The sequence below is a fragment of the Arvicanthis niloticus genome, chromosome 3, assembly GCF_011762505.2.
Source record: "Arvicanthis niloticus isolate mArvNil1 chromosome 3, mArvNil1.pat.X, whole genome shotgun sequence".
NCBI lineage: Eukaryota > Metazoa > Chordata > Mammalia > Rodentia > Muridae > Arvicanthis > Arvicanthis niloticus.
In genome coordinates this window covers 56,941,653-56,968,906 of record NC_047660.1, presented here as the reverse complement: position 1 = coordinate 56,968,906, position 27,254 = coordinate 56,941,653, and the positions used below count along the sequence as shown (strand labels likewise).

Here is a 27,254-nt window from a genome sequence, read left to right as displayed (position 1 = left end):
CGCTACTAATGGGTAGGTCTTAGTAACCCTGTTTCTTCAATGCAGAAACTGAAACTAAAGTTTAAGTGAATTTCCAAAACCGCATAGAGCAAGAATTTGATTTTGAATCAGTTTGACTCAAGCCACTATTAATTATTACTAATTATTTTTCTTTCATTCCCTATCCTGTTTGTTTCAGAAGATTATGTTCAATATGCCCATGGTCTGATCTCTGATTACATCCCTAAAGAATTAAGTGATGATTTATCCAAGTTCTTGAAGTAAGTGTCATCCATCTTCAGTCCTAATTCTCAAGCTCCTCTGTGTTTCTTTCTGACAGGAGGTTTCTCTATGGCATGGCATGGCAGGTTGTAGTGGGCTGTTATCCATAGGCTGTCTCATACTGTGTAAACTGGAAATTTTTTCTAATGAACATTAAGTAGAATGATTTGATTGGGTAGAAACTGATTTTAACAACTTAAGTTTAGCCTTAAAATTATTATTTTGTGCAGTTTTAGAAAAAGTTATGTATTAAAATTTTATTCCTATGACAGTTAATTTGGTTCTTTGTGGTCATTTTAAGAGAGATGGGAAGTGAAAAGCAGATGGTAATAGTTTTAAATTTGTTTAAAGTTCCATAGTATGTCTCATTCACAGTTACAAGGTCTTCACCAAGTACTTTCATGGTGCTGAGTGCGCAGGTCACGGCAGAGCAGTGTCCTGAGGGCTGACAAGTGGCTGGTTTTGAGGACGACGCGATTTGTAGCCTTCCTTTAAAAAGATCTTTAATATGTTCTAAAGACTTTCTTTTTCTTGTTAATTTTCAAGATATTAGTAGTTGGTATTAAAGTTTTATGTGTGACGATTTATAGTTTTTCCTGATCTGATTAAATCCTTTTTCTTCTTTGCTCTGTAGTAGATAATAATATAGTTGCTACTTACAGCAAACTGTATAGGTCCTACTGTCCTGGTTTGCTTTCTGTTGCTGTGCCATATTACTAACCAAAACCAACCTGGGGAAGGAAGGGATTGTTTCATCCTACAGCCCATTTTCAAAGGAAACCTGAGCAGGAACCTGGAGCAGAAACCATGGTAGTAAGAACACTGCTTCTTAGCTTGCTTACGCCCTCCCCCCCCCAGAGATGGAGCTGCCTGAAGTGGGCCCTTTTTCATCAGTCTAGACAGTCTCTCACAGATGCCCATGGGCCAGTCAGTCTGTTCTAGGCAGTTCTTCAGTTGAGGTTCCCTCATCCTGGGGGATTCTAGGTTGTGTCAAGTTGACAATAAAAACTATCCAGCACACCTACTTCAAAAAATTATAGGGGAAGCTGGTTCCTTTACTAGTTACAGATGTGGAAAGCTTGCACTTATTGTCTTTCTGCTTGATGTTTCTCTGGATTCCCAAGTCTTGATAGAGGCTGTTGTTTCCTTTCCATTTCTTGCATTGATCTTTTCTTTCCACTGAAATTTAAGTTAAATATTTTGGGTGAAAGATAATGCAAAGTAAACTCTTCTTTGGTAGAAAAAAAGATGGCGCTCATGTGGTTTTCCCAACAGTTAAATACTTTTCACTTTTAAATAAATACTGCGTTGTCATTTATGAAGGAAACAATGCCCTTCCACCAAAACGCGATCATGGTGGCAAAAGCAAGGCTGCTCACTTCAGCAGATGGTTCTCCTGTGTCTTCTCATAGACATCTCCATCTGTTCATTCAGTGAAACTGCCTTCTTCACTGGGGTGAGCAGGACAGTGTGTGGAAGTCAGAACTCCCCACCCGATGAGACTCTATTCCCTTGGCCTTGTCTATGAGAAGCCATGACCATGGTTCTTATTTTTAACTTCCTTAGGCTTCCAGAACCTCCAGCTTCATTGTCTAACCCTCCATCAAAGGTAAGAAACTGGGATAAGATATCTTTAGGGATTTAGAAAAACACTGTACACTACCCATTACTTCAGCCTTTACTATCTGTTTTAAACTATGCAGAATCTATCTTGCATGACTTGGTATCTCTTGAACTCTGGATTATATGACTGTCTTCATTTGTACATTTAGCAATGTACTACATTAGTACATTTGCACTATTAGCACACATAGGTCGAGGCCAAAGGGCTGAGGTGCTTGCTCCTTGTGCAGAAAGCCAGAGTTCAGTTCCCAGCACCCAAGATATAGGTGGCTGTGAGCCACCTATAACTTCAGCTCAAGAGGATTTGATGCCCTTCTTGGCACATACCTTTTCATACATGCACATATACATAAATAAAAATAAAGTAAGTCTTTATAAATATATTACAGATATATAATTATTGTATTATTATTATTATTATTATTATTATTATTTTCTCCTTGAGATAGCGTCTCACCATGTGGCTCAGACTGGCCTTGATCTTAGTCCTTCTGCCTCAGCCTCCCGGGTCTGGGATTATTAGTGTCTGTCAACCATGCTGGCAGAAATCTTCTTGCATTGACTACATGAAAGTCACTTGGCCAAATGTAATTGTCCTTGGCACAAAGGGCCACAGAGCATGATTTTTCTAACATAAAGAATCCTTTGAAGAAAGAATGACCTAAGCTCTTCACTGAGTTTAAAATGAGTATTGTGTATGATTGTCATCTGTTAATAGAATTCTTTGTGTTTGTGCTCATGTGTATACGCATGTGTCCTCACACATGTACACACATGCATGCAAAGGCCAGAGGACGGTCCTTCAGGAAACACTGTCCACCTTGTTTTCCTACTTGGTTGTTTGTGTCTTACTGTCCTGGAGCTCACCAAGTAGGCCAGGGTGGCCCTCAAAATCCCAGGGGATCTACTTGTCTCTGTCCCCCCATTGCTAGGATTACAAGCATGTGTCACTGTATCTACTTTGTTATGAGGGATCTGGATTGCTCCACGTTCCGGAGAACTCCAGTTCTCTTATTAGCGTGGCAAGCATTTATCTCCCTGGCCTTTTGGGGATACCTTCCTTTTTCAGAATTGCTACCCTAACTTCTCCCACAGCTTGTGTTAATTTCCTAGATCCAAATGGAGAAGCCAGGTGTCAGCTATACATGGTCACAACTGTAGCCTGCCTCACAGCTGGCCACATCTTAGATCCCTATGTGTTACTCCCAAGATGGGAACAGATATACACGCTTGAGAGTCTGAAACAACAGCAGAAGAATGGGTGCCTTGAGGATGGCATGCTGTGGTTAACGACTCTCCCGAGTGTTCATTGTTCTGGCCTTCAGGCTGGCCAGCATGCACAGGGCCTTTTCATGTCCTGGTTGCTGGGCCAGGGTGGTGGCAGCTTTAGAAGCATCTTCTGGGAAGGTGGAAGTCATCAGTGTTAGTGTAGGGCAGTGGTTCTCAACCTTCTGAATGCTGTGACCCTTTTACAGTTCCTCATGTGTGGTGACCCCAACCATAAAATTATTTTTACTGTTGATTCATAACTGTAATTCTGCTACTGTTATAAACTGTAATGTAAATTATCTGTGTTTTCTGATGGTCTTAGGCAACCCTTGGGAAAGGGTTGGTCAACCCCCAAAGGGGTCTGGATCCACAGGTGGAGAACCACTGCTTTAGACAGTGGTGAGACTGAAGCAGACAGTGAGTGGTCAGACTGCCCAGCTTTGGTGCATAGTGAGAGCACAGCCCCTGTGGCACACAGCAAGTCTGTGCTTCAAGAAAATCTCCTTCATAAAACTCAGGGCTGGCTGGATTTGGCTATGGGCCTTAGTTTGCCAATGTTTAGACTTCAGCATCTCATGCTTCTGAGCCTCGGTCTCTAGACTGTTGCCGTCTCGGGATTCTAGTGTGCAGAGAACACGCTGCTGGAGGATATGCTGTTGTTTAGCACAGCTGGGTGTGGGGGCTCATACCTTTCATCCTAGCACTGAGGAGACAGAGGCAGGTGGATCTCTGAGTTCTGAGTTCTTGGTCTATTAAGTGAGTTCAAGGACAGCCAGGGCTACAGAAAGAAACCCTGTCTGGACCACCCCCCAGCTCCACCCCACCTCCCAAAACCCATTAAGCAGCACTTGATTGTGTCCAAGAGTTGGCTGTTTTTTTTATAAGATGAGTGCTTGTTTTCAGGAGTCTGTGCATATAGTTATAGGGGTTGTATGGAACTTAGCATCTGTACTGTGATAGCTGAAGACCAGAGGACATTGGTCTAGGGACCACCGCCTCCTTCTCTTCCTGGAACATGCTTGTTTAGTCAAGTTTTTTTGTTCTTTGTATGTCTTTCTGATCCACTTATTCAAGTCTCCAGAAGCAACTGTACAGTCCTTAATGATTCAGACTTTTATATACCAGAATAACAGAAATACCACATTTCATTATTTCCTGGTGTATCTAGAAGAATAATGCCAGAATTAGCTAAAAACAAGTCACAAGCAGAAGATAGTCCCTCCTCTCTGCCTTCCCCCCTTCACTTTCCTCCTCACGCCCCCTTATTTCTCTTCCCTCCCATCCCTTCCTCTTCTTTTCCTGTTCTCCTTTAATAGATACTTTAACTGGTTTTTCTTGTGGATGTGAATTTGTGAAGCTCCTCTTCTCTTACTGCATGTTGAACATGTGTATGACTTGTCCTTAGTACAGTACATACGTGTACCAGCAGTGAACAACAGTAGGTTTCTGTGTTTGACTTTCCAGTGAAATGAGGCATGTCAAGTGCTTTATAATGCCATCTCTCTGTGATATATTTTTAAATTAATTTGCATGCATATAATTAATATGCATATATGTAATATATTCTGCTGCCACTCCTTTATTCAGCCTCCCCCACTGCCACCAGTCCCCCTCCTTCCTCCGATCCTTGGTATTGCTTTGTAGCCCACTGGGTTTAACCATTTCCTTCCCCCACCTGCACTCCCCAACTTTGTGGGCATGTATGTGGAGCTGTCCCCTGGAACCTGGGTTGCTCACCAGTTGCTACATCAAGCGATGACAATAACTTTCTCCTCCAAGTCCCCAACTGCCATTAGTTGGCCTAGGTGGGACCGGGACCTACAAGTCCCACTTTGTCAAAAATCGAATGATTACTGGCTATGTCGTGTCCATTCCCTCTGCAAGTCTGTGCAGCTGTCATGAGTTTGTGCATGGCAGCCATCCCCCTGCATGTAAGACAGCCTTACAGGAGTGTGGCTGTCCCACAGAAGGCTGAGCACTCAATAGCCATGTGCTCTCAGAACTTTGACTCAGCACCACAAGTCTACATTAGCCATGATTGCTTTAAAGAGAAGTTTCTTTGGTCAGGGTAAAGGATGGTACTAACGTAGGGTCATCTCTGACATGTTCTTAGCCTTTGCAGCCTCTGCTAGGTCTCCAAGCAGCTGGACACCACCCTGAGTCAATGGAGACATACTTGCCATAGAGAAGGGACGCATCTTCATGACTTCATGTTCAGTCTTAATATTGTCAGCCGCCAGCTGGGTAGCAGCTGGTGAGCTACCCAGGCTCTTCTGGCTGAAGGCCCGTGTGGTGCATGTGCACCTCCATACCATACCTGGATGGGAAGGCGTATTCTTTTGTCTTATCTTTAGACAGAGTCTGATTCAATAGTTCAAGTTAGGCTGCAGCTCACTCTGTAGTCCAGGTTGACCTTGAACTCATAACAGTCTGCTTGCCTCAGCCTCCAAAGTGCCACCACACCTGGCAGGCAGCCAGTTACTTTGTGCTGGTGGGTCATTATTGTATAGTAAGCCTACCTTTGCTTTTGACAATTTCTTTGCTAGAGATTGCTCTGTGGCCAAGGAAATCCCTCTTCCTGTTTCTTATGGCAAACAAGGAATTTCAGAAATTTCATGTCTTTATCTTGTGTCCTGGGGGCTGTGAAGGAGGAAGTGAGCATGAGTCTGCATCCTCAAGGCTCTGGTGCTATCGTGTATGTATCTGGTTTTCCAGAGGAGCTAAAGTCTGTGTAAGACCAAGTTGTGAATACCATGCGGTCTGCCCTCTGCACAGCAGCAAGGCCCATCCACCCTGCTGTGCTTTCTCTGTGTAGACTGTGGTGGGACTTCCTTTCTACACTGTGATCACCTGATGCTAAGGGCATGGCCCAGCTGGTCACAGAAGTCACACATGCTTAGGTACAAAGGGACCTTGTGAATGGTGAAAATATGTGAAGGTTTGACTGTACTGGGCCTAACGGACAAGATGTGTGTATTAAGATTGAAATTAATACACACATAGACACACAGACACACACATGCACAAACACATATACACATGTATGTACATATATATGTAAATGTCACTTTAAAAAAAAAAAGAGGTGAGGCAGGGCAGCAAGAGGGCTCAGGGAATAAGGATGCGCGCTGCCAATGCTTGTTTGATCTTCAGGATCTTTGTAATAAAAGCAGAGAGCCAAGATCCTCAGGTTGTCCATTGTCTTTCACGTATGTGCTGTGGCATGGACATACCCACACATGCACATAAGTGAGTAAGTACATGTACTTTGGTTAGCTTTGTTTCTGTTTTCAGTTTTTACTTGAGATCTAACTCCACAGTCCTGTTTCCACTTGGAGTGTTTGTTTAGGTCCCCTGTCCTCAGGATGCCTGCTGTGTGAGGTTTGTGTGTGGATGAATGGGGAAGGAGCCGAATGGAAAGGAGAAAGTGAGGCAGGAAGCTGTGCAAAGCTGGTGACAGAATAATGCTGCCGTGTTCAGTAGTGGCCATCAGAGCAGGCTAGGGCTGGACGCCTGGCACAGGGCCCTGACGGGGCATTTTGTCTCCAACTTCTATTCCTTTTATTTGGCCTCTCAACTGTACCCACTCAGTCTGTAACCACTTAGAAGCCCCCTGATACATACAGAGTGGGTTTATATCACTGAAGGGCTGTGGGAGCCAAGTCATGACCTACTCAGTTGTGGCCAGTCATCACCAAGGCTGCTTCTTGGAAGAGATGTGTGGCTTAGTTATTGAGGTGCTTGTCAAAATGTAAAGGAGTTTGTAAAGTATGGGTGCCAGGGGTATGTTTGTTTGAAAGGATGGTGAGAGAACAGGTCTGATATGCTTCAATGCTCTGACATTGCAGAAACTAAAGTTATCAGATGAGCCTGTAGAAGCAAAAGAAGATTACACTAAATTTAACACTAAAGACTTGAAGACCGGCAAGGTATGTGTGTCCAGGTGTAGTGGCATGCTGGCAGCCCCAGTGGCCTTGCGTGTTTCCAAGAATGGCTGCACTGTTGACTGCACTTATACTTCTGACCAGAAAAAGTGATTAAATTGCATTTCTATCATCATAATTCATTCAGAATTGTTCACAATAGTGAACATGATTTTGCCAATCCAAGTAAAGCCATGGTCATACAGAATGAGCCTGAATTTTACCCTGTGTTTATAGAACAGTGCATAAGAGGGAAGCAACTTCTCCAGGAGACGTTTTTTTTCAATACTCCTGCCGAGAGGGTTCTCAGAAATTAGAGTAAATAAGAAACTTCGAAGTTCACCACTCAGCATCCCACAGCTGTCTGCTGAGTAACTTTCCTTGCTGGGGTTGTTACGCATGTGTCATGAGTCACGTGATGCATTTATAACCTAGGTCTTAGCGTTATGTGTGTGCCACTAACCCCCCCACTTGCCACATGGGGGTGGGGCATGACACACAGTCGTAATTTTATCATTTCCTGTGTTCAGACGTTCAGGTTAGTGACCAAGGTTTGTTTGTCTCTCTGACCACTTATTACCCACAGTGAAAAAGACTCAGAGCTCAGAGTTTCAGGCAATTGAAATAGACAGCTAAAATGCTTTCCAGAAATGCAGGGAAACTAACTCCCGGATGCTGCCACAAGTGTCCTTCCTGCATCCGTGTCTGCCCTCAATGCTACCTTTATTTTTGAAATTTTTGCTTGTCAGGTGAGACAGTTCCTTAACTAGAAAGGTCTGTTTTTCCAGGTTGCTTACTGTCCCTTTGCATTTGTACAAACTGTCCGTTGTCGTCACCCTTGCCTGTCTCTGTGTTTTAAAAGCAATGCTTTTCTGTTGATCTGTGAGAATTTATTCTAAATAAAGGCTAGTAACTCTTTTCATGACACATTCAGGGTACAAGAAATTTCCCAGCATATTTTTAGCCATTTTGCTTGATTTTTTTTAAACAGTTATAATTCTTTTTTTTTTCTTCTGAGTTTAGGTATATAGTTTGTATTTCTTTATGATTTCCCCATTTTTTTCTTCATGCTTGCTCATCCCAAGACATATTACCTCACATTTAGATTTTAACAATGCTTAGTCCTCATATTGTTTTTGTTGCTTTTTCAATTTTACTCCTTGGGCTTTGGTAGCAGAAGAAATTCCAATTTAAGTTTTGCCTAAATAGCTCTTTCTCCCATTCTGTGAATTCACAGAAGGATTCACAAATCATTGTGAATCATTCATCAGTGGGTGACTCACACAGGCAGTATACTACCATTGCTGCCATGTCTATATCACTACATTTAATGCACCCTCAAAGTGATCCCCAGAGAGAACCATCTTTGGAGCATCCGGTTCCTCAGAATGGGGTGTGTTTTCCTTTGCACCCCACTATCAAGTCTGGATTCTGAGTAGGTAGCAGGTTTGTTTGCACTCTGCCACTCACGTGCTCATTGAACCCAGACTCAGGCTTGTGTGATTTGCATGTATCATGATTTACAAATATTGCAAATCTCTCTTTATTTTTATTAACAGAAAAATAGCAAAATGACTGCAGCACAGAAGGCTTTGGCTAAAGTTGACAAGAGTGGAATGAAAAGTATTGATGCTTTTTTTGGTGCAAAGAATAAAAAAACTGGAAAAATTTGAAGCATCGGAAATAAAACCCAGTGATGCAGAAACAGAAGTTTGCCTCTTGCCTATTCTGTCTTGTCTCTTCTTGCCACTGCTTCCACCCTAAGTTACTACCCTGAGAACTGAGGTGCTTTCACACCCTGCTGACACTTACTGGGCTATGGCTATGTCTGACACACACAGTCACTGTGGGAAAGTGATTGTGTGAGCTGCTGTCCGGGGCCTTTGGAACACTTGCCATAATGAAAAGTCATCAAGTGAACAGGTCACAGAGTCACAGCTTCCCCAGGGAGGTGTGAGCGGTGTCCAGCTGTTCCCTGCTCTGTCCCGAGTGGCTTCAGCTGAAATGAGCTGGACAACAAAACCATGTGTTTTGGTAAATGTTATAATTAGCCATATCTTCCTATGAATTCATGTTCTTTGTAAAAATAAAAATCAATAAAACAAAATTGCAGTCTCTGACTTTTCCATTATGCAGGCACAACTAGATAATTTTCTTAAAATAAAAATATTTTCAAGAACTCTAATCATAATTTTGTTGCTTTTTAGAGACCGTCATTTTGTGATCATTTCCCCAGCATCCTGGGTGTTCATAGACAGGCTTGTGAAGGCCTGGGCTGTAGCTTAGGTGGGGAGGGTCATGGGGTACTTGCCTTTCATCTTGAGGTCCTAGGTTCAGTCTCCAGTACTTCCAAAAATAATTTGGAACTGTAATTTGTCAATTACAGTATAATTTTTAAGTATTTAGATATTGAATTATTGAATGACCATTTCCCTATGCAACTCCTGCACTTAAGGCTCAGGGGTCATTAGGAAGAGGGGGCAGAAAGGTCGTAAGAGCCAGAAGAGCAGGCCTCTGCTGTGAGATTGTATCTTAGAGAAATGGCAGGGGAGCTTCACCATGAAGTCTCACCAGCATGGCTGCTGTGACTGTTTGTATATGCTCGGCTCAGGGAGTGGCGCTATTAGGAGGTGTGTTCCTGTTGAAGTAGGTGTGGCCTTGTTGGAGTAGATGTGTCACTGTGTGGGCTTTAAGACCCTTACCCTAGCTGCCTGGAAGTCAGTCTTCCATTAGCAGCCTTCAGATGAAGATGTAGAACTCTCAGCTCCTCCTGCACCATGCCTGCCTGGATGCTGCCATGTTCCTACCTTGATGATAATGGACTGAATTTCTGATCCGATAAGCCAGCTCCAATTAAATGTTGTTTTTATGAGTTGCCTTGGTCATGGTGTCTGTTCATAGCAGTAAAACCCTAACTAAGACAGCTGCCTCAACAAGACCTGACTGGGGCAACACTAATGTGCATCTTATTGTGGAGGAGGGAAGCAGGCACTCAGCCTTAGACAGAGAACCTAGGAAAGCTGAAAGCTGGAGAAAGTCTTCCGAGGAAGAGCGCAACTGGCTATTCATTATCAGTTGGTCAGACCCGAAAACACAAATGCAAATAAGATTATACGGATTGAGCAGGTTGATTTATATATTTAAGAATGTGCATGTATGTAAAGAAAAAGAGAATTTAAGAGAGAGCCAGCAGGGGTACATGGGGGTGGTGGGAGGGAAGGGGGAAATTATGCAGTTATAATTTAATTTCAAAAAATGTTTTTAAAAACTTCAGTTTTTTTGAAATGTCATAGTAGATATAAATATATCTACATCTTTTATTACTTTTTAAAAGTAGTTTTTAAAATTGTTTTATATATATGTATGTATATATGTGTATATATATATAATACAATGTATATATATGTGTGTAATGTATATGTATATATGTACATATTTACATATATATTTGTGGAAACATCACAAAAGGGTTAACATGTAATGTATATGGTTCTTAGATTAAAAGACATCATACTATGGTTTGTGGGGGGTTTTGTGTGTGTGTGTGTGTGTGTGTGTGTGTGTGTGTGTGTGTGTGTGTGTGGTATATGCCTGTGTTTGTGGGTGTGTGGAAGTCTAAAGTTGGTATCAAGCATCCTCCTCCATCTGTGTCTTACCTTCTCAAGCAAGGACTCACACTAAACTTGGAGCTCATTGGTGCAGCTGGGCTGGTTGAACAGCGAGCTCTAGGGCTCACCTGTTGCCCCTTCCCACCTCCAGGGCTAGGATTACAGATGTGTGATCCACACCTGGCTTCCTACATGAATCTGGAAATCTGGACCAGGGTCCTCATGCGTGCACTGTAGGCACCCCCACTCTTCTGCCTTTGTAGTGTGCTGCCACCACTGCTGCTTTCGACAGTCAGGTTCTCGTACTCTGGCTGCATAACTCTGAATCAGCCTTTCCCCAAGGAGTCAGAAACTGCAGTCTAGACAGGAGGTAAGCCCAGTGTTCCGGCACACTGCTGTTTAGTATCTGTGTCTAGGAAATGACTCTGTGTACACTGTTTGTATATACACTTCTAAACTTACTCATACTTCCAAGTCAGTTCCTGCAGATGTATATTGGTGTTTGGGGATCCCTTGTTGGGTTGTAAAGGCTTTCGTCTACTCCTAGTGCCTCAAGTCTTTAACTAATGTTAAATTTTATCAAATTTTGTGTCTTTTGAGATGATCATAAAATTTCTTTTAACAGAAATATCTCAATATCAGAATTTATCGAAAAGGATAAAGCTTCTTTGCATTCCTAGGATAAGGCTGATTGGATTGTGTTTATTCTTTCTATATACAGTACTGAGTCTTACTTTCTAATATTGCTACAGAGTTTTATATCCCTGTCCGTGAGGGATACCAACTAGTTTTCTTTACATGTAATGCTCTTACCTGCCTTTGATAACAGTATAAAACTGGCCTGTCTGAGTTTACCTTCTATTGCTATAATAAAGATACTGTGGCTTAGGGAGCAGCTGGGGGGGGGGGGGAAGGTTTTATTTTGCTTACATTTCCAGGCATCTGGAAGAACCCAAAAAACACTTTTTAATGACTTGTCTTCAGAAGGAATTTGGGAAAATATTTTGTTTCTTCCTTATGCATTAGAATTCATCAGTGACTGCTGGCCAGGAATTCTGAGTCTTTAAAAGTCTTTAATTACATTTTAATTTTCATAGCACTATGGCCGTTTCCTCCCCCGCCCTTTTGTGCCAGTTTTAGTAATTTGCCATTTTTTCCTTTTTTATTAGAATATGTCAGTTATAAACAGCACTAGGTTTCTATCTCTGCATATAATGTGTTTTGATTATATCCACCCTCGCCCTCTCTTGCTCCCCTCCGTTCCTTGGATGTCTTTCCTTCACCCAGACACCTCTTCCGCTTTCTCACCTCCTTCCTCCCTTTTGTGGCTCATGAGTTTAATTGTGTTTGATTAGTGACATCTTTTAAATTTGTCAAATTTCTTGACACAGGTCGCCCATCTTTGTGTTACCTTCTGCATGTCATCGGTTGTGATGTGCCCTTCTGCACGTCTCCTAATGGTCATTTGCTTCATTTTCCCGTTATTGGTTAGCCCAGGTAGTGTACCAGCTCCTTTTATCCCCCAGCACCACTGTCACGTGGCTTGTGCAGTCTGCAGGAACACCTGCAGTGGCTGGCTTTCCTGTTGTTTGTTCTGGAGCAGTTGCAGCAAGCTGGCTGTTCAGACTGCGTCTTGGTGTTTGTTTGCTCAAGCGCCTTGAATTTTGGGTTTACAATTGTCAGGTTTAGAAATATTTTTTTCTAATTGCTTTTCAAATATTTCTCTGCTGTTTTCCTTCTTTGTTCACCAGACCCTCAGATTTGGAGACTCCAATGTGTGCTGGGCCACTTGACCATCGTGTTGACACTGAGTGTCTGCTTTCTTTTTATTCCTTTTCTCTTTAGACGGCTCCTCTGTGTTTTCAGCTGTTCTCCGGTTTGTGGTATTTCATCCTCTATTAACCTCGATTGGTGCTATTTTTCAAGTACTCTAACCGTTACCTCTAGGCATCCTTTGGTTCTTGTGTCTTCCCATTCCTGCTGTTTCTTATGTTACAGTTGCAAGAACATTAAATGTTCTCTTCTGCTGGTTCCGCTGCCTTGGTTGTTTCTGGGCTGGTTTATGATTTTCTCTTTCCTCTTAGTTTGCAAACATATTGTATTTGTCCTGACTGACTTCTTTACGCTGGTAGGAATTGAACTTGGCTCCATGAGCATGCTAGGCAAGTCTCTATCAGTGAGCTACATCCCAGTCTTTTTTCCTTTGAAATGGTTTTAGATTGATAGGAAAGAAGCAAAAATAGTAAGAAGTTGAAGCCCTGCCTTCCACAATCATAGTATTTTATATAGCCATACTGCAGTGATCAAAGCCAGGAAATTCATGACATCATTCTGTTAATCTGTAGCTTTGTGAGAGCTTTATCTTTCTAGGATTTTTTGTTCCAGAGTCTATCTCATGATCTTATATTTTTTTGAGACACCCTATCTCGGCATTTTCTAATCAGGATTCCTTCATGGATTTTACCCCCCACTACACCCCAAGGCCCTTGGCCCTGTCTGAGAATAACGGTTGGTTATTCTGAGAATGCTCCTTGCTTTTTGAGATATCCTGAACTATGCTACTGTTGTATCTCTTGTGTGGTCATCCATTGAACATCTAACTTTAGTCTTGTAGACACTGGATAGTTTTTGCATTTGGCAATGGTCTAAGTGCTTGACATGTAATAACTCATTTAATCTCTGTAACAATTAGAGTTGCAGAACAAGGTGCCATAGTAACCAGGTGTACTAAGTCCTATTAAACATACCTAGGAAAACTTTGGTCCAGTCAAAGTTTGGTATGTCAAAGGGATTCTTGCTGTACATGGCTCACAGAGAGGTCCAGGTACTTCTTTTATGTGTAAATTTGGTTCACAATTTTATTCATGAATGATTTTTAAAATGTAACCCTTTATAGAACTTAACACTACAGATGGCATCAGAGTGGGAAGGTTAACCATGGCTTGTTGGCTGCTTTAACATTGTTTGAGAAATCCCTCAGAAAAAGAAGCATTTTCTCTATGTAGGTAATGAAAGTTTTTGCTGGGTTTTGGCTAGCTGTAGTAGAATTCTTGACTTACAACCAATAAGAGGCTCAAACAGGATCCAGAGAGTGATTAGTCCTTTCCTTTCTGGTGTTGCTTTAAATTTCCTGTCTTTCTGTCTTGCTTCAATGACACTCTTCTCTTGCCCTTTGGAGACCAGCTCCCAGCAGCAGGAGCTGTGAGCTGCTCAGTTCTTTGTCTTGCACAATGCATGCAGTAGCAAGATGTTAATTAAGCACATAGAAGACCTGGTTTGTCTGAATAATTGGAAGGATTCAGTTTTCATACCTTCTTATGTACTGAGATTTACACACTGTTCAGGTTCATGTACTCTTTGGTGCTGTCACACTGGACCAAAGTTTTCCTAGATATGTTTAATAGGACTTTTATAGTTTCCATAGCAGCCACATACCATTCTTTAAGTTAGTCTTTACAACCACCTAGAGAGAGCCAAAGAGAGATAATGCTTCTGTTTTACAGGTGCCCAAAGTGAGGCCATGCAGACTATCTGTAACAGAGCCAAGATAGCATCCTTTTTTGAAATACAAGCTCAGGCCTCTTCCTTTTGGCTTCCTCCCCTGTTCTCTGTATATCTGATAGCCATTGTACCAGTTTGTTGTCTATGGCTATGGTGAGCACCATGACTAAGAGCAACTTGAGGAAAGTTTATTTCATCTTACAACTTACAGTCCATTTTAGAAAGAAGACAGGGTAGCATCTCAAGGTAAGAACGGAAGCAGAAACCACAAGCACTTACTGGCTTGTACTCCATGGATTGCTCAGCCTGCTTTCTTACACACCCCAGGACTGCCTTCCCAGGGGCTATACCCCACTTCAGTGGACTGGGCTTTCCCACATCAATCATTCATCAACAAAATTTACCACAAGCTAGCCTGCTCACCATTTTCTTAATTGAAGCTTCTTCTTCCCAGATAACCTTAGCTTGTATCAAACTGACAGAAAAAAATAAGTAAAAAAAAAAAAAAAAAAAGAAAAGAAACCAGTACAGCAATTGTCACATAGCTCTTCCTGAGGAGACATGAATAAATATCTGTTCATCCCCAACAGGACACCAACAACAAACTAAGGCTATGATTCTATTCATGTCCAGCCTTGTGAGCCAGGGTGTTTGGGGAGGTTCCTTACAGAGCTGTGAGTTGTAGGAGGAGCTAAGGTGGGAGGAGTAAGGAGGGGAAGAGGAGGAGGAAGAGGAGGAGCTAGAGGGAGAGAGAGATGTAGCAGCCATGGAGAACCACGAATGGGTCCAGGATGGTCCTGGGTAACGATTTATATCTTAAGGATATTGAGAAACAACTCTAATTGTGTGGGCATCTTGTCAATTGAGCATTTCTAAATATATAAAGTCTTTGGATAATAATTAAGCTTTAGAGTCTCATTTCTACTGGATACTGCATGGATGGTGGGTATTGTCTGGGGTTCAAGATTTGTGGAGACAGCGTGGGAGATTGACAGAGCCATCTCCCACGCTGGCATCTCATGGGTGGCAGGACTGGTGTTTCTGGCTGGCCATTTCTAGCTGCAGCATGCACTTGGCCTCCAGCCGTGCGGAACATGGCAGCTGAGCTAGGCAGAGCCACTGCAGCTTAGATAGTTGGCTTGACCATCGGCCATTTTAAATATTTACTGCAACAGTGAGTGGAGGACCCTTAGGAACCTGGATGACATCCATAGGAGCATGGATGATACAGAGGCCCCTGAACAAGGGCAGGCCCTTCACTCTAGCAGTTGTTACAGCTTCTATAACTTTGCCTGCAGCCTTGAGAAACTTGTAAGTTTTAGGAACTTGCTGAGATTTGTGAGTTTTGTTTCCCTCTTGAGTCTTAATAAACTCCCCCAGAGAGGAATGGTTCAGCACAGAAGAAATAGCTACACAATAGCCATTTATCCTATAGCAGTTTTTTGAAACTACTAGTTAGAATAAAATGGCATATAAAATTAAAATACTGTCGATAGTTTTCACAAAAGAAACCAAGGAATAAGCTTATATTTTCTTACTCCTTAAGGACATGATCTGAGTACCTACTGTGTGCCAAACATGATTCTAGGTATTAGATATGAAGCTGACAATGTGAAAGACAAAAAACAATCAAAAAAAAAGACAAAACATGCCCTGGAGAAGTTTCCATTTCAGGGTGGGCAGGCAGATAGCCTGTCAGGTGCAGGATTATGGAGGAAAGCCACGTGGACACTGGACAAGAGCTGTGGATAGCGGAAAAATAAAGGAAGGCCTTGCTTCCTTTATGTCACATCTATATTGTGGCATTAAAATCAGTTTCTCAACAAGGTCAGTTGTAACTTACAGCTTCGGAATAAATTATTGGTAGTCTTACCCTCCATAAGAAGCCAGTTTACAGCTGCTACACATTCTTCAGGCATATTAAGGCCTTGCAAGTCTGTGCCTATCTATTTTGCCAGATAATCAGATGTAGTTATGTGAGGCTCATGTTTGAAAGACATTTGTTTTAAGGGGAAAAGAAGACAGAAAAGCAAAACTGAAATCACATAAGAGTTATCCTCTTTAGAATCATGTTTTCATGCATTTCTTGTGTTTTTGCCTTTTTTTCAGTGATGGTATCCATTCCACAAGTGACATGAACATTATATTATGTTTTAAACATTATTTTGTAGTGCACCTTGGAGGAATAACTTCTTTTTAGTCAACTGGGGTGGGGGTGGGCAGGGGAAATCTCTGGGAGCACACACCATTGTTAGTTCTTGGGATCCAAGCTTTTCTGTTCTGTAACTGGTGCTTGGGTGCTCAGGTGACCCATTTCCTCTCCTCTCTAGATGGCAGCACAAAGACGAAAAAGAGGCAAGTGACAAGTACTGCAGCCTCTTCCCAACTCACCCCCTGCAAGGCCTGGCTGCTTCCTGTGCAACTTCAGATGCCTGCCACAAAGTCTTCTGCACTTCCAAGAATACTCTGCCACTTCAGGGAAACCACCATCTGCCAGAGGTGGCAGTTAAAGGACCAGTGATGAGCGTGTTGTTTCTTAGATCAACCATGGTCATCTCTCCTGGAAGTTCTCAGCAGAGTGTTCCATGCTGGAGTTCAGGCTACCCCAGAGTGTGGATCTGAGGAGTGTAGCTTCCCCTTTGCCCTCTGCCCCAGCCCAGTTGGCAGAAGCATGCATATCTTTCCAATATAGTACCTCATACTGCAAAAATGTCCAGATGAGAAGGCTTCCTGTGAAACCAAGGTCATTCCTCCAGCCTGACTTTGCTTGCTTCCCATGTGTTGGGGTGCCTGCGTGGTTGCACAAGCATCCACACTACAGGCTCAGGCAAACCGAGTTTTAGCCTTTTAAAATACTTACCCTAAACCTGACCCTTCTTTCCTTCTTACCAACTTGGCAGCTTCTAATGCAATAACAGTGCCCAAATATGTACATTTTATAGCTTCGTGGAGTTATAAACATAGCTTCATTTTTAAAAGGTTTGTCCAGTATGTGTATTAGTGTGATTTCTTAGAGCCAGGACAGAGTATATGAGAGAGAGTTGGGAATGAATGCCAGAGAGCAGTTCAGTGGAGAATGCCCAGCGAGGCTCTTAAGGAAGGAGTGAGAGGTTTGGGGCAGAAGTGTCTGAGGTCCAAGTGACACTAGGATTGGGCATACAGCAGGGCAGTCTGGCTGCCACTCAGCTGACCTCCTTTGTTCACACAGTACCACCCCCCCCCTTCAGGGAATGGTCCTGAGTCCTGACAAGTCGAGCCTTGTTCTCCACCAGTCTTGTTTCCCCTTGCATCATTCCCAACTTAGAAATGACCATGAACCCTAAGAGGCTCTCAGTGCCTTGTTGACCGAGAAATGAACCTGCCTCTCTAATCCAGCACTACAGAGCCAATGTGAAGGGCTTGGGATATAGTTCAGTCAGCAGACTGCCTGCCTCACATGCAGGAGGCCCTGATCCCCTGCAGCACCCCATAAACCTGTAATGCCAGCATTGGAGGGGGCGTGCAGAGGGGATAGAGGCAGGAGAATCAGATTTTCAAGGTCATTCTCAGCTGCACACAGAGTTAGAGGCCAGCTTGGGATGCATATGATTCTGCTCCAGAAATAAAGTCAATGTGTAAATCTAGAAGTGGGGCGTGTTTCCAGGAGGGGCTGCTCCTAGAATTATCTGTGTGAGCCAGGCTGTTATGATAACTCATTGTTCTGGACACAGGGATGAGTTAGAATCTAACCTTTCTGCCATGTACAGTTCCAAGCACTGTGGTTGGCAGCCAGGGCATATTTTGGCCCAAGGCTCCAGCCACCAGTAGAATGCTCCTACAGTCAGCTCTGTCCTTGGAGCAAATCATTCCTGTCAGGACCTCAGCTCAGACAGGCCCAATTGTTCTCTCTTTCCTCTGAAGATTTATCATGGAAGCCTCCCAGGTAATCCCCATGGTCTGGAAGTGTGATGGTGGCCCACTTATGACTGGCCCATTGGTGTAATCATTTCTAACACAAGCTCTACCTCTCAACCGTGTCTCCTACCCTCTGCTTCTGTAGTGACCTCCCCTCCCTCTTACTCTTTCACATATCACTGGACACTGGTGATGCACAAAACATCCCTAGAAATCCTTTCTTAGCTGTGCTCCAAATTCATACTCAACTAGCCACTGAAGTGTGTGTGTGTCTGTATGTGTGTGTGTGTGTGTGTGTGTGTGTGTGTGTGTGTGTGTGCGTGCATGTGTGAATGTTGGGTGGAAGCCAGAGAAAAGCCTTCAGCACTCATCCTCACCGTTTCTCTGTGTCTGACACATCCATCACTGTGTAAGCCAACCACCTGGTCCCAACCTTCTAGAGAGTCTCCTGTCTCGGGTTCCTACATTTGCCTTCTGTGTCCAGCTTTTACAGGGGTTCTGATGATCCAAACCCAGGACATCAGGCTCAGCTGACAAGCGCTTTACTTACTGAGCCAACTCTCCAGTTTACGTAAGACTTCTCATAAAAGTTATTGAGGAAAGGATCTAAGTTGGGAGGAAACTTACTGGAAAGAAATTATTTTAACTTTTCATAGTGAAAGTGTAGCCAGTTCGTCTCCCTGCCTTACTCCTCCTCGTTTGGGAATGTTTTATATGCACATGTGTCACTCATATCAAAGCAGCCGAGCATTCCTGTTGGTTTCTTCAGAGCAGTCGTTCCTTGAGAAGTCTCGCTCAGGATCTTTATTTTTACTTGTATCTCAGTAAGTTTCTTGGGAAACCATGTCACACGTTCTTCATTGTTTTATGGCTCCTACTCCAGTGTGTGTCTCAGCAAATGCTATCAGCAAAATAGTGGGTCTTCTGGACCTGCACCGTCACAGCCTTAGAGGCCCTGGGTGGGATTCCTCAATCCTCTTTCTCAATTAGAAATGCAGGATTGGCTTAAGTTGTGTCAATATGTAGGTAGAGGCTGGGGTAATTTTGCTTTGAGGTTTTCTCAGTTTTGTAATGAATCTCAGCTGTCCTAGGGTACATTACAGCCAAGCTGAGAGCCACTGCTCCTGTCTACGACACAACTACCCCAGGAGAGCCTGGGAAATAACTCTCACCTTTTCTGTCAGTAAATTCCCAGCAGATAGTAAACAGATTGCTTTAGGAACTCGGCTCCCAATGCTTCTGATGGCTTTCTCCATGGAGTTTCATGGGGCTGAGTCAGACCATGTTGTTTCTACACCGTTAGAGGTTTTGACGCTATCTGGGCCACTTCTTGAAGCAAATAAAATTGCATGATCCTAATCTATATTGCTCTTGCTCTCATAGTTTGTAGGGTTTGATATAGTAAGGAGATTTTATGAAGCTGATGTTTCCTGATTTCCTGTAACATCAGTGATATAAATCAGGCTCTCAAGAGATCAGGCTGCACTGGGGGAGCTGCAAAGGTTGGTTCATTAGACTAGATGACACAGCTGAGCCAATGCCGTGCAGAGAGACCAGCCTGGAGTTACAGATTCACGGTGATTACTTTCACTGTTGCACACTGTTGGATTTACACTGTGGTCATAGCTACATAAGTGTGGTGGTTTGAATGACAGTGGCCTGCATAGCATAGGCTCATATAGTTGAAAGCTTAGTCACCAAGAGTAGAACTCTTTGATAGGGTTGGAAGGACTAGGAGGTGTGGCCTTGTTGGAGGAGGTATGCCGGTGGAGGTGGGCTTTGAAGTTTCAAGAGCCTATCCCAGTCTCTCTCTCTGTCTCTCTCTCTCTCTCTCTCTGTCTCTCTCTCTCTCTCTCTCTCTCTCTATCTGGTGTGTGTGTGTATGTGTGTGTCTTCTTCCGTCTCTCCTGCCTGTGGATCTATGTGTGTGTGTTTGTCCCCCTCTCCTGCCTGTGAATGTAGAACTCCCAGCTCCTTCTCCAGCACCATGTCTGCCTGCATGCTGCCCTGCTTCTCACCATGATGATAATGGACTAACCTCTGAAACTGTAAGCCAGCCCTCCAATTAAATGCTTTCTTTTATAAGACCTACTGTGGTCATGGTGTCTCTTTACAGCAATCGACACTGAATAAGACAACAAGGAAACCTGTAGGTAAGTTGCCCCAAACTCTGCTGATAACCCTGTTCCCCCTGGTTGGGCCTTGCATCCAGCACGCCATGGAATACATGTATACACCAACTCCCTGGAGTCTTTATAGCAGATACTCAGCCATGAGAATATCTTGGTGACCCTCCACATCCATGATAGCCTTCAAAGGTTGCCCACACATGGCATTACAATGTAAAAATAAGATAGAAAGGGCTTCAGGGATCCAGGGCTAAGTCTATCCTGTTGAAATACTCAGATGATCTAGAAGTATTATAATTTATAACTTTGTCCTATTGGCTTATGGAAGAATGCATCTTTCTGAGAAAAGCAAAATAAGAGTGGTCCTGGGAACACCACACAGCCATGCCCTCCAGGGATGGTTTTCCTGTGAAGATGGAGTCCCTGTACCAGGAGTGACTGTAGGGAGAGATGAGCCAGCAACTTGGATGTAAAGACTGCAGTGGGCTTTGTCACCACCTGTGGTTGTCCACTTTAGTCACGGAGAATGACAGCTTTGTAAGGGGCAGAATCTGCGCTTCAGCACTGGCCATACAATACTTTGTGAGACTTAAATCAGAGCTGAGGCTCCAGGCCCAACCATGCTGTGATTGCGTAAGGGGTGTGTTCATCTGTGTAGCTCACACTACCTCTATTCCCTTCCCCCTCCTCCCACAACCACTTTTGACAGACATCACAAGATTCACACTTCCAACAACACAAGTTTATGCATGGTATGTGGGTCTGCCCACATGCATGGCGCATTTGTGTGTGCATGCACCCACTCAGGCACATGTGAAGGTCAGAGGTTGGGTATGGGATATCTTCCCCAGTCTCTTCTCCACCTTATTTTTTGAGTTAGGGTATCTCACTGAATCTAGAAATTGCTCTTTGGACTCCCCCGGCTGACTGGTGAGCTCTTGGGATCTACCCATCTCTAACCCTCAGCCAGAGCTACACCACACTCAACCACACCTGGCTTTTCTATGGCTGTTGGGATTCTGAGCATAAGTCCTGGTGCTTGCACAAGAAGCCCTTTCTTACTAAGCCAGACCCCCGCCTCTTATTTTTGCTTCTTAAAAGTCTCTATTTTCTAGTTTCTGAGCTCATAGCCACTAAGGCAAGCAGTCACACTGTCTCAACAGCTCAAGAAGACTAGGGTAACTAGCACAAGCAGGTGGCCTCCAGGTCGCCCCCACTGGGTGGGAGTGCACAGAACACCTATTCAGGAAGAACCATCTTAACAATGGCTCACATTGTTGTCAGTGCTCCCTTGGCAGTACCCACTTGGTTTTCATGGGGTGTGGAGTTAATTTATTCAACAGGGGAGCTCGCTCTTCCATCTGTTCACCATCTTCCCAGGTTTCTCCAAGTGTGAGATAAATGGTCAAGGACTAATTGCCAGAGCTTCGATCTCTCTGCTATGTAGCACCCAGCATGGGGGCTCAGGGAATCCACGGTGTGCTTGGCAGCAGTCAATGACAGCTGAGGGAAGTAAGGCTATTTGTGCCTTCTTTGAGCCAGGCAACATGGATGGAAATGTGGTCTTCCAAACACAATAGAAAAAAATAAAGGCAGGGTAACACAAAATTGTCAGTTTGTAGGTCAGATTCTCTGTGGAGAAGGTGGGCCTAGCTGGAACAAATGGGACTCAATGGGTGACACCTAAGTCAGGGCCACATTAATCTATGCTATACAGTCTACTTACTAGTCCCTCAGCATAGGATGCAACAGGAATTCAGGAGGCAAATGGCCTTAAGCCTTGGCCCCCACCCTTCTTTCTGGGTATTCTTCTCTTTTCTCTGCCTAGTGTAGATCCTGAACACACCAGTATATTCCAGTTTAAGTTGTAGTTAGACCAGAACAATAGTTGGCTAACTTGCCAACAGGGACAGCCCAGTAGGCTGGCAGGTCTCTAGAGGCCTTGAGCTTGGACAAGTCTAGGCAAGGCATGTTGGAAGTCAGGAGGTTTCTTTTACCCAAGTGCAAAGAAAGCCGTGTCATCTTTAAAGCTACACGTTGCTTTCCACTGTTCGCAGGGGACAGAGGTAACTAATGGCCGACCAGAACCTGGTCCCTCTGCTGCCCATCTCCTAGTTAGTGCTCTCCACACAGGCACTGCTGTTGGAAAGACTCAGGAGAGCGCCACTCAGGAGAGCGCCTCTGGTGCTCTCCTGTCTCCACTAATGGTTATAAGACCAAGGAAGTCTGAAGACAAAAGCGCCTCCCAGCAATGATTCTTGGGAATTGCGATTTACTATTTTTAAACATAAGGCACCAGTTTCACCCGTGAGCCATAAATGGATGACCACAAGCCAGCATCTTTTCAAAATTCGAACAGGACCCAACTAGCTTTTTGCTTCCTTGCTTTGCTTTTTTTTTTTTTGGGGGGGGGGAGGATTGTTGGTTGTTTTGTTGGTGGGTTAGTTGGTTTGGTTTGTTTGTTTGTTTTTGTTTGGGCAAAGTCTTACCAAAAGTCTTAGCCAAAGTAGCCCAAGCTAGCCTTATGCTCACGGCAGGCCTTATGTCAGCCTTCAAAGTGCTGAGATTGCAGGCTTTTGCCACCGTACCCAGTGTGGAGCTTTATTGTGAGGAGAGGATCTGCATAAGGTTTCTTCAGACCCTCAAAGATGACTCTATTTTTTTTAAATTAGTAATTTTCCTGGAACTATTGTCTTCACGTTTCAGTAAATGAATTCCTTCCCACTTGATGTGTGGTTGTTTTTTTAAGCACTGTTCTGAGCTGCCTGAGAGCAGGTCTCACAGCATGGGTTCAGTCACCAAGGTGAGGAGTGGATCCATTTATATGAGTGAAGTCATGACTGGAGACCAAGCCAATACTATGAGTATTAAAAAGTCTTGCCTTAAAATAATTACAACTTATCATGAGGATGGTACAGCGGTTAAGGGCACAGAGGCCAGTAGTAGAGACTGCCATGGATTTCAACTGGGATGGGCCTGCACACTTACATATATTACCAAAGAACGAGACTACATACAGAGAGGCCAGGATTTTCATTCTTGCTCTGCCATCTTGACTAGGCATTTTTTTCTGTGAGGAACTGACAGTGTATTGTTTATCTCCCAGGGATACTGGTACATACAAAGTTCATTCTTAGCACACAGCCAACCATGCTATCATTTTTCCAAGGCAGTTAATTCTCCTCTATCTCAAGGCACCAGCTTTTCCCAATGCCAAGTACCCTCAAGCTTAAATCCCACCATTCCTGATTCATCTCCATGAGCTCAGCCCTGAGTTGTCTTGTGCACATTCTTTGTTTAGGATGCTATGGGCAAACTTCTCCAAGGGAAAAACAAAGATGTCAAACAACAGCAAAATAAAATAAAATAAAATAAAATAAAATAAAATAAAATAAACCAGTGACAAGTGAGAGAATGCTTTGGATACTTCAAACATTCTGTAATGTCTCACTACTTTTTTGTGACCACACACTTTAAAAATGATCTCCCTTTAACTCTCTAACAATCCATGTGAAAGTTTGAAGTCTTTATGTCCATGGTTCTTATTTACATGCAGAGGTAGAAAGTATCCAGCAGACTGTGGGACCATCTCACTTACAGTTAGAAAATGCTTTCTTTTGCCTCCAAAAAAGTATTTACTTTTTTCTTCTTTGAAATAACTAAAAATAATAGGACTATTTTTTTTTAATTTTAATTTCATTTTCAACAAGACTGGAAAATAAAATCACAACCAACAAAGGGGAGCACTGGCTACACAAAGCATCGGGACATTAGATCAAAGAGGAAGGAAGGGTATTGGGCTGCAGAGGCCAGACTGAGTCAACAGGAGGAGCTTGCAAACACAGGTGAGGTAAGGAGCAGGGTCTATATCTCACGATGACAGCTGTGGGAGCAGCATAGGGACCAGGGCAGCAAGAACTCTCCCACACTAATTTGTAGAAAGAGAGGTGACAGGGCTGTAGAACTTGCTAAAGACAAGACAGAATCTTTCTTATCAGACCGGGACAAAACTGGAACTGGGAACTCATGAGGGAGGACAGCTCGTGCTTGCCTGTCTGAGACAGTTACCTTCTCAAGGACTGTCTAAGGCACAAGAAGTTCCTTCATGGTCTACTGCTTGCCTTGTGGCATCGTGGATCTCTGTTACCAACTTTAATGTTCGTAGAGATGGAAGTAATTAGGGTAAGGTGCTCTGTGAAAGCCAGCACCCAGAAGTGGGGTATCCAAACTCCTGCCTCTGGTCCCCACGATCAGAGATGCTGAATCCAGCAGCTTATGTGACCCATCTCACTTATTCCAAATAAATTCTTCCTCTTGCCACAACCTCCTTGAAACACAAATTTACTGTGACATGTATAATCTCATTACAATCCTACAACCAAATATATTAATTAATCTCTGGGAAATTCCTCTTTTATTTAATGTTAGGGTTTTTTCTTTCTTTTCCTTCCCTTCTTCCTTCCTTCCCTTCTTCCTTCCTTCCTTCCTTCCTTCCTTCCTTCCTTTTTTTTTTCTCTCGAGGCAGATTGAGTTTACCTTAAACTAAATATTTGTAGTCACAACCCTACATAGCATCAGGCATTTCCTTTGTGAACCAGGGTTCTGAATGGGAATGTTAGCTCTATCTTCCCAAGGCCAATGAGAAGATGCTACCAGGATATTTGAAATGCAAGAAATTGATACTAAAAGTTCATTTAATAAAAAAAGGATGAATCTTCAGGCAAATGTTTAAAACAAGAACGACTAAAAGTATTTTTGCATCTCAGGTAGTGAAATTTACTGTTTTAGTTACAATGTTTGTGAGCATGGTGTTGATAAAATCCACTGACAAAGAGAAAATCAATTTTCTCCTGTGGAGGTTCATTAAGTATCAACCATGTTCCAGAGACGGTCCCATGTCCACACAAAATGGACTCCATATTTTTGTGTGTCTGGTTTGTTTGGTTGGTTGGTTGGTTTTGTTTTTTTGAGGGGTTGGGGATATTTTTCTTCCAAGTTTTCATGTTGATTGTCTCTGTCTCTCTGTCTCTGTTTCTCTCTGTCTCTCTCTCTCTCTTTCTCTTTCTCTTTCTCTCTCTCTGCATGTGTGTGTGTATGTGTGCATGTGGACATATGTGGACATCAAAGGACTTTTAGGAACTGGTTCTCATCTTCCACTATGTTGGTCCTGGAAATCAAACTCAGGTCATCAGGCTTGACACCAAGTGCCTTTACCTGCTGATCTACGTTGCCAACCCTAATAATAAGCCTTTTAAAATAAATAACAAATAACTGACAAGGAGGTGGACAGTTTGGACAGAAGAAAAATAATTCCAAGTCATAAATGTATTTTTCCTTTCACAGTGACTCCAGTTCTGGGGATCTATTGACCTATCACAGTATGTAGTGGCACAGGCTTATTCATATAAACTGCTTGAAGCTATCCAAGACTGCAATCTATAGAGTTCCTCAATGAGGAGCTAAATCCTGATGTGTCAGAACAATGTCTTCAAGTTATCTAAGTTATGTCACACTCTACCTTAAATTCAGTGGCTAGAACCACAGTGCATAATTCTCTCCTTGCTCCATAGGCTGATTCATCTCTGCTGGGAGTTCTCACTTAGAAATGTATGTGCGGCTATAACCATGCTGGCTGGGTTAGAGTCCTCTGCAGGCTCTCTCGCTTTGTGTCTGGGTATTTCATGTTGGCTCCACTACAGAAGTAGCTAGAAACTGGCTAAGGGTCTCTCACCATGAGTTCTCTAACCTGTTTGGCTTGTACTTCTTCTGGATGGTCAAACTTTGTGTGTTGAGTGTGTCAGGGGGATGTTACACATGTGGATGGGTGGCATATGCACATGCGCGTGGGGACAAAGGGTGTTGGGTGCTTTACTGAGTCACTCTCCACCTTGCACGTTTGAAGCAGTGTGTCTCACTGAACCTGGAGCTGGGCTGGGAGGTAAATCAGAAGAAGGTGGGAGGTACGTAAAATAACACAACCAGCTTGCCACAATAATAGCCCTAAGGATACATGGCACACACACCTTGGTTGTGATTTCAAACCTACTCAACAAGAGGGAAGCCATGCCTGGTATTGGAAACCTAGCCAATTACTCAATGGTAGCGAAGTCTTGGTTATTGGAGAAGAAGCTACAGCCACTAATTTACTAAACAGCATAATCCGTAACAACAACCTATAAACATATCTATACCCACAGGTTAGTGAGTGTTTGCTACACTCCTCAGCAGGGACATTTCTCTTTTCAACAGATGGAGCCCATTACAAAACTCCACAAATCAGAGTTCTGAAGCCAAGTCCCAAAGGACAACCCCACCTATGGCTCAGGAAACATTTCAGAAGAAGGCGTAGGAAGCCTGTAAGATCCAGAGGACTAGGGAGTTTTCTGTGAGACTGTGTCTCCTCGTAATCTCAGAAGCTACCCATAAAGTCTTACCAACATGACTGTCCAAAGGAGAGCCAAACAAGTTATAGTATGTGGGGGTGTCATTCCCCAAGGCCTAACAAGACACTAAGAATATTTTTAAAATGTGTGATGCTGGCATCTTACAGTAATGCCTGGAGTTGGGTGTGTTCAGTTGAGATGGGAAAGGTACATGTTTTTCTCTGTGTAGTGTCCAGCTACCCATCACCAATGATGCTGACACTGGGGAGGCTCAGATTAGCCTCCATTGTCTCTCTACTTAGCACAGAGGAAGACACGGAGGACTGGAAGGTTATCATGGATTCTGTTTATTAACTGCTTGCAAATCTGTTTTGTTCCTAATGTGTCCAGTTTTATTAGATTTATACGATGTCATAGCATTTGTAGCTTTGCAAAGGGACCAAGAGCCCTGAGTAAGCCTCCTTAATTTGTTTATCATATGCTGAGTTGAAACATTACTTTTGGGAAGAGTGGGGGGTGAATATGATCAAGATGCGTTTTATACATGTATGAAATCCTCAAGGGACAAATAAAAATATTTTATTTTTAAACTGTGCTTTTTCTGAGAGATACAGTGTCCCCGATATTTTTCTGTTCTAAAGTGCCTCAGCTTTTCATAAGCCA

General features: G+C 43.2%; 1 protein-coding gene across 8 annotated transcripts in view; it reads left to right on the top strand.

Annotated features, from left to right (window-relative positions):
- Rnaseh2b (ribonuclease H2 subunit B) overlaps positions 1 to 17,163 on the top strand; it is a 50,318-nt gene extending 33,155 nt beyond the window's left edge. For 4 of the 8 annotated variants that reach the window (XM_034498279.2, XM_076930889.1, XM_076930887.1 and 1 more), the window contains 4 exons: positions 179 to 260; positions 1,828 to 1,870; positions 7,002 to 7,082; positions 8,636 to 8,786. In XM_034498279.2, the coding sequence (XP_034354170.1) occupies positions 179 to 260; positions 1,828 to 1,870; positions 7,002 to 7,082; positions 8,636 to 8,749 (320 nt within the window). In that variant the 3' untranslated portion in view covers positions 8,750 to 8,786. Of the gene's footprint in view, positions 1 to 178; positions 261 to 1,827; positions 1,871 to 7,001; positions 7,083 to 8,635; positions 8,787 to 16,515 lie in introns of those variants that run through there. The other 4 variants (XM_076930888.1, XM_076930892.1, XM_076930891.1 and 1 more) reach the window with 4 other exon arrangements.
- The last annotated feature ends 10,091 nt before the right edge of the window (positions 17,164 to 27,254 follow it).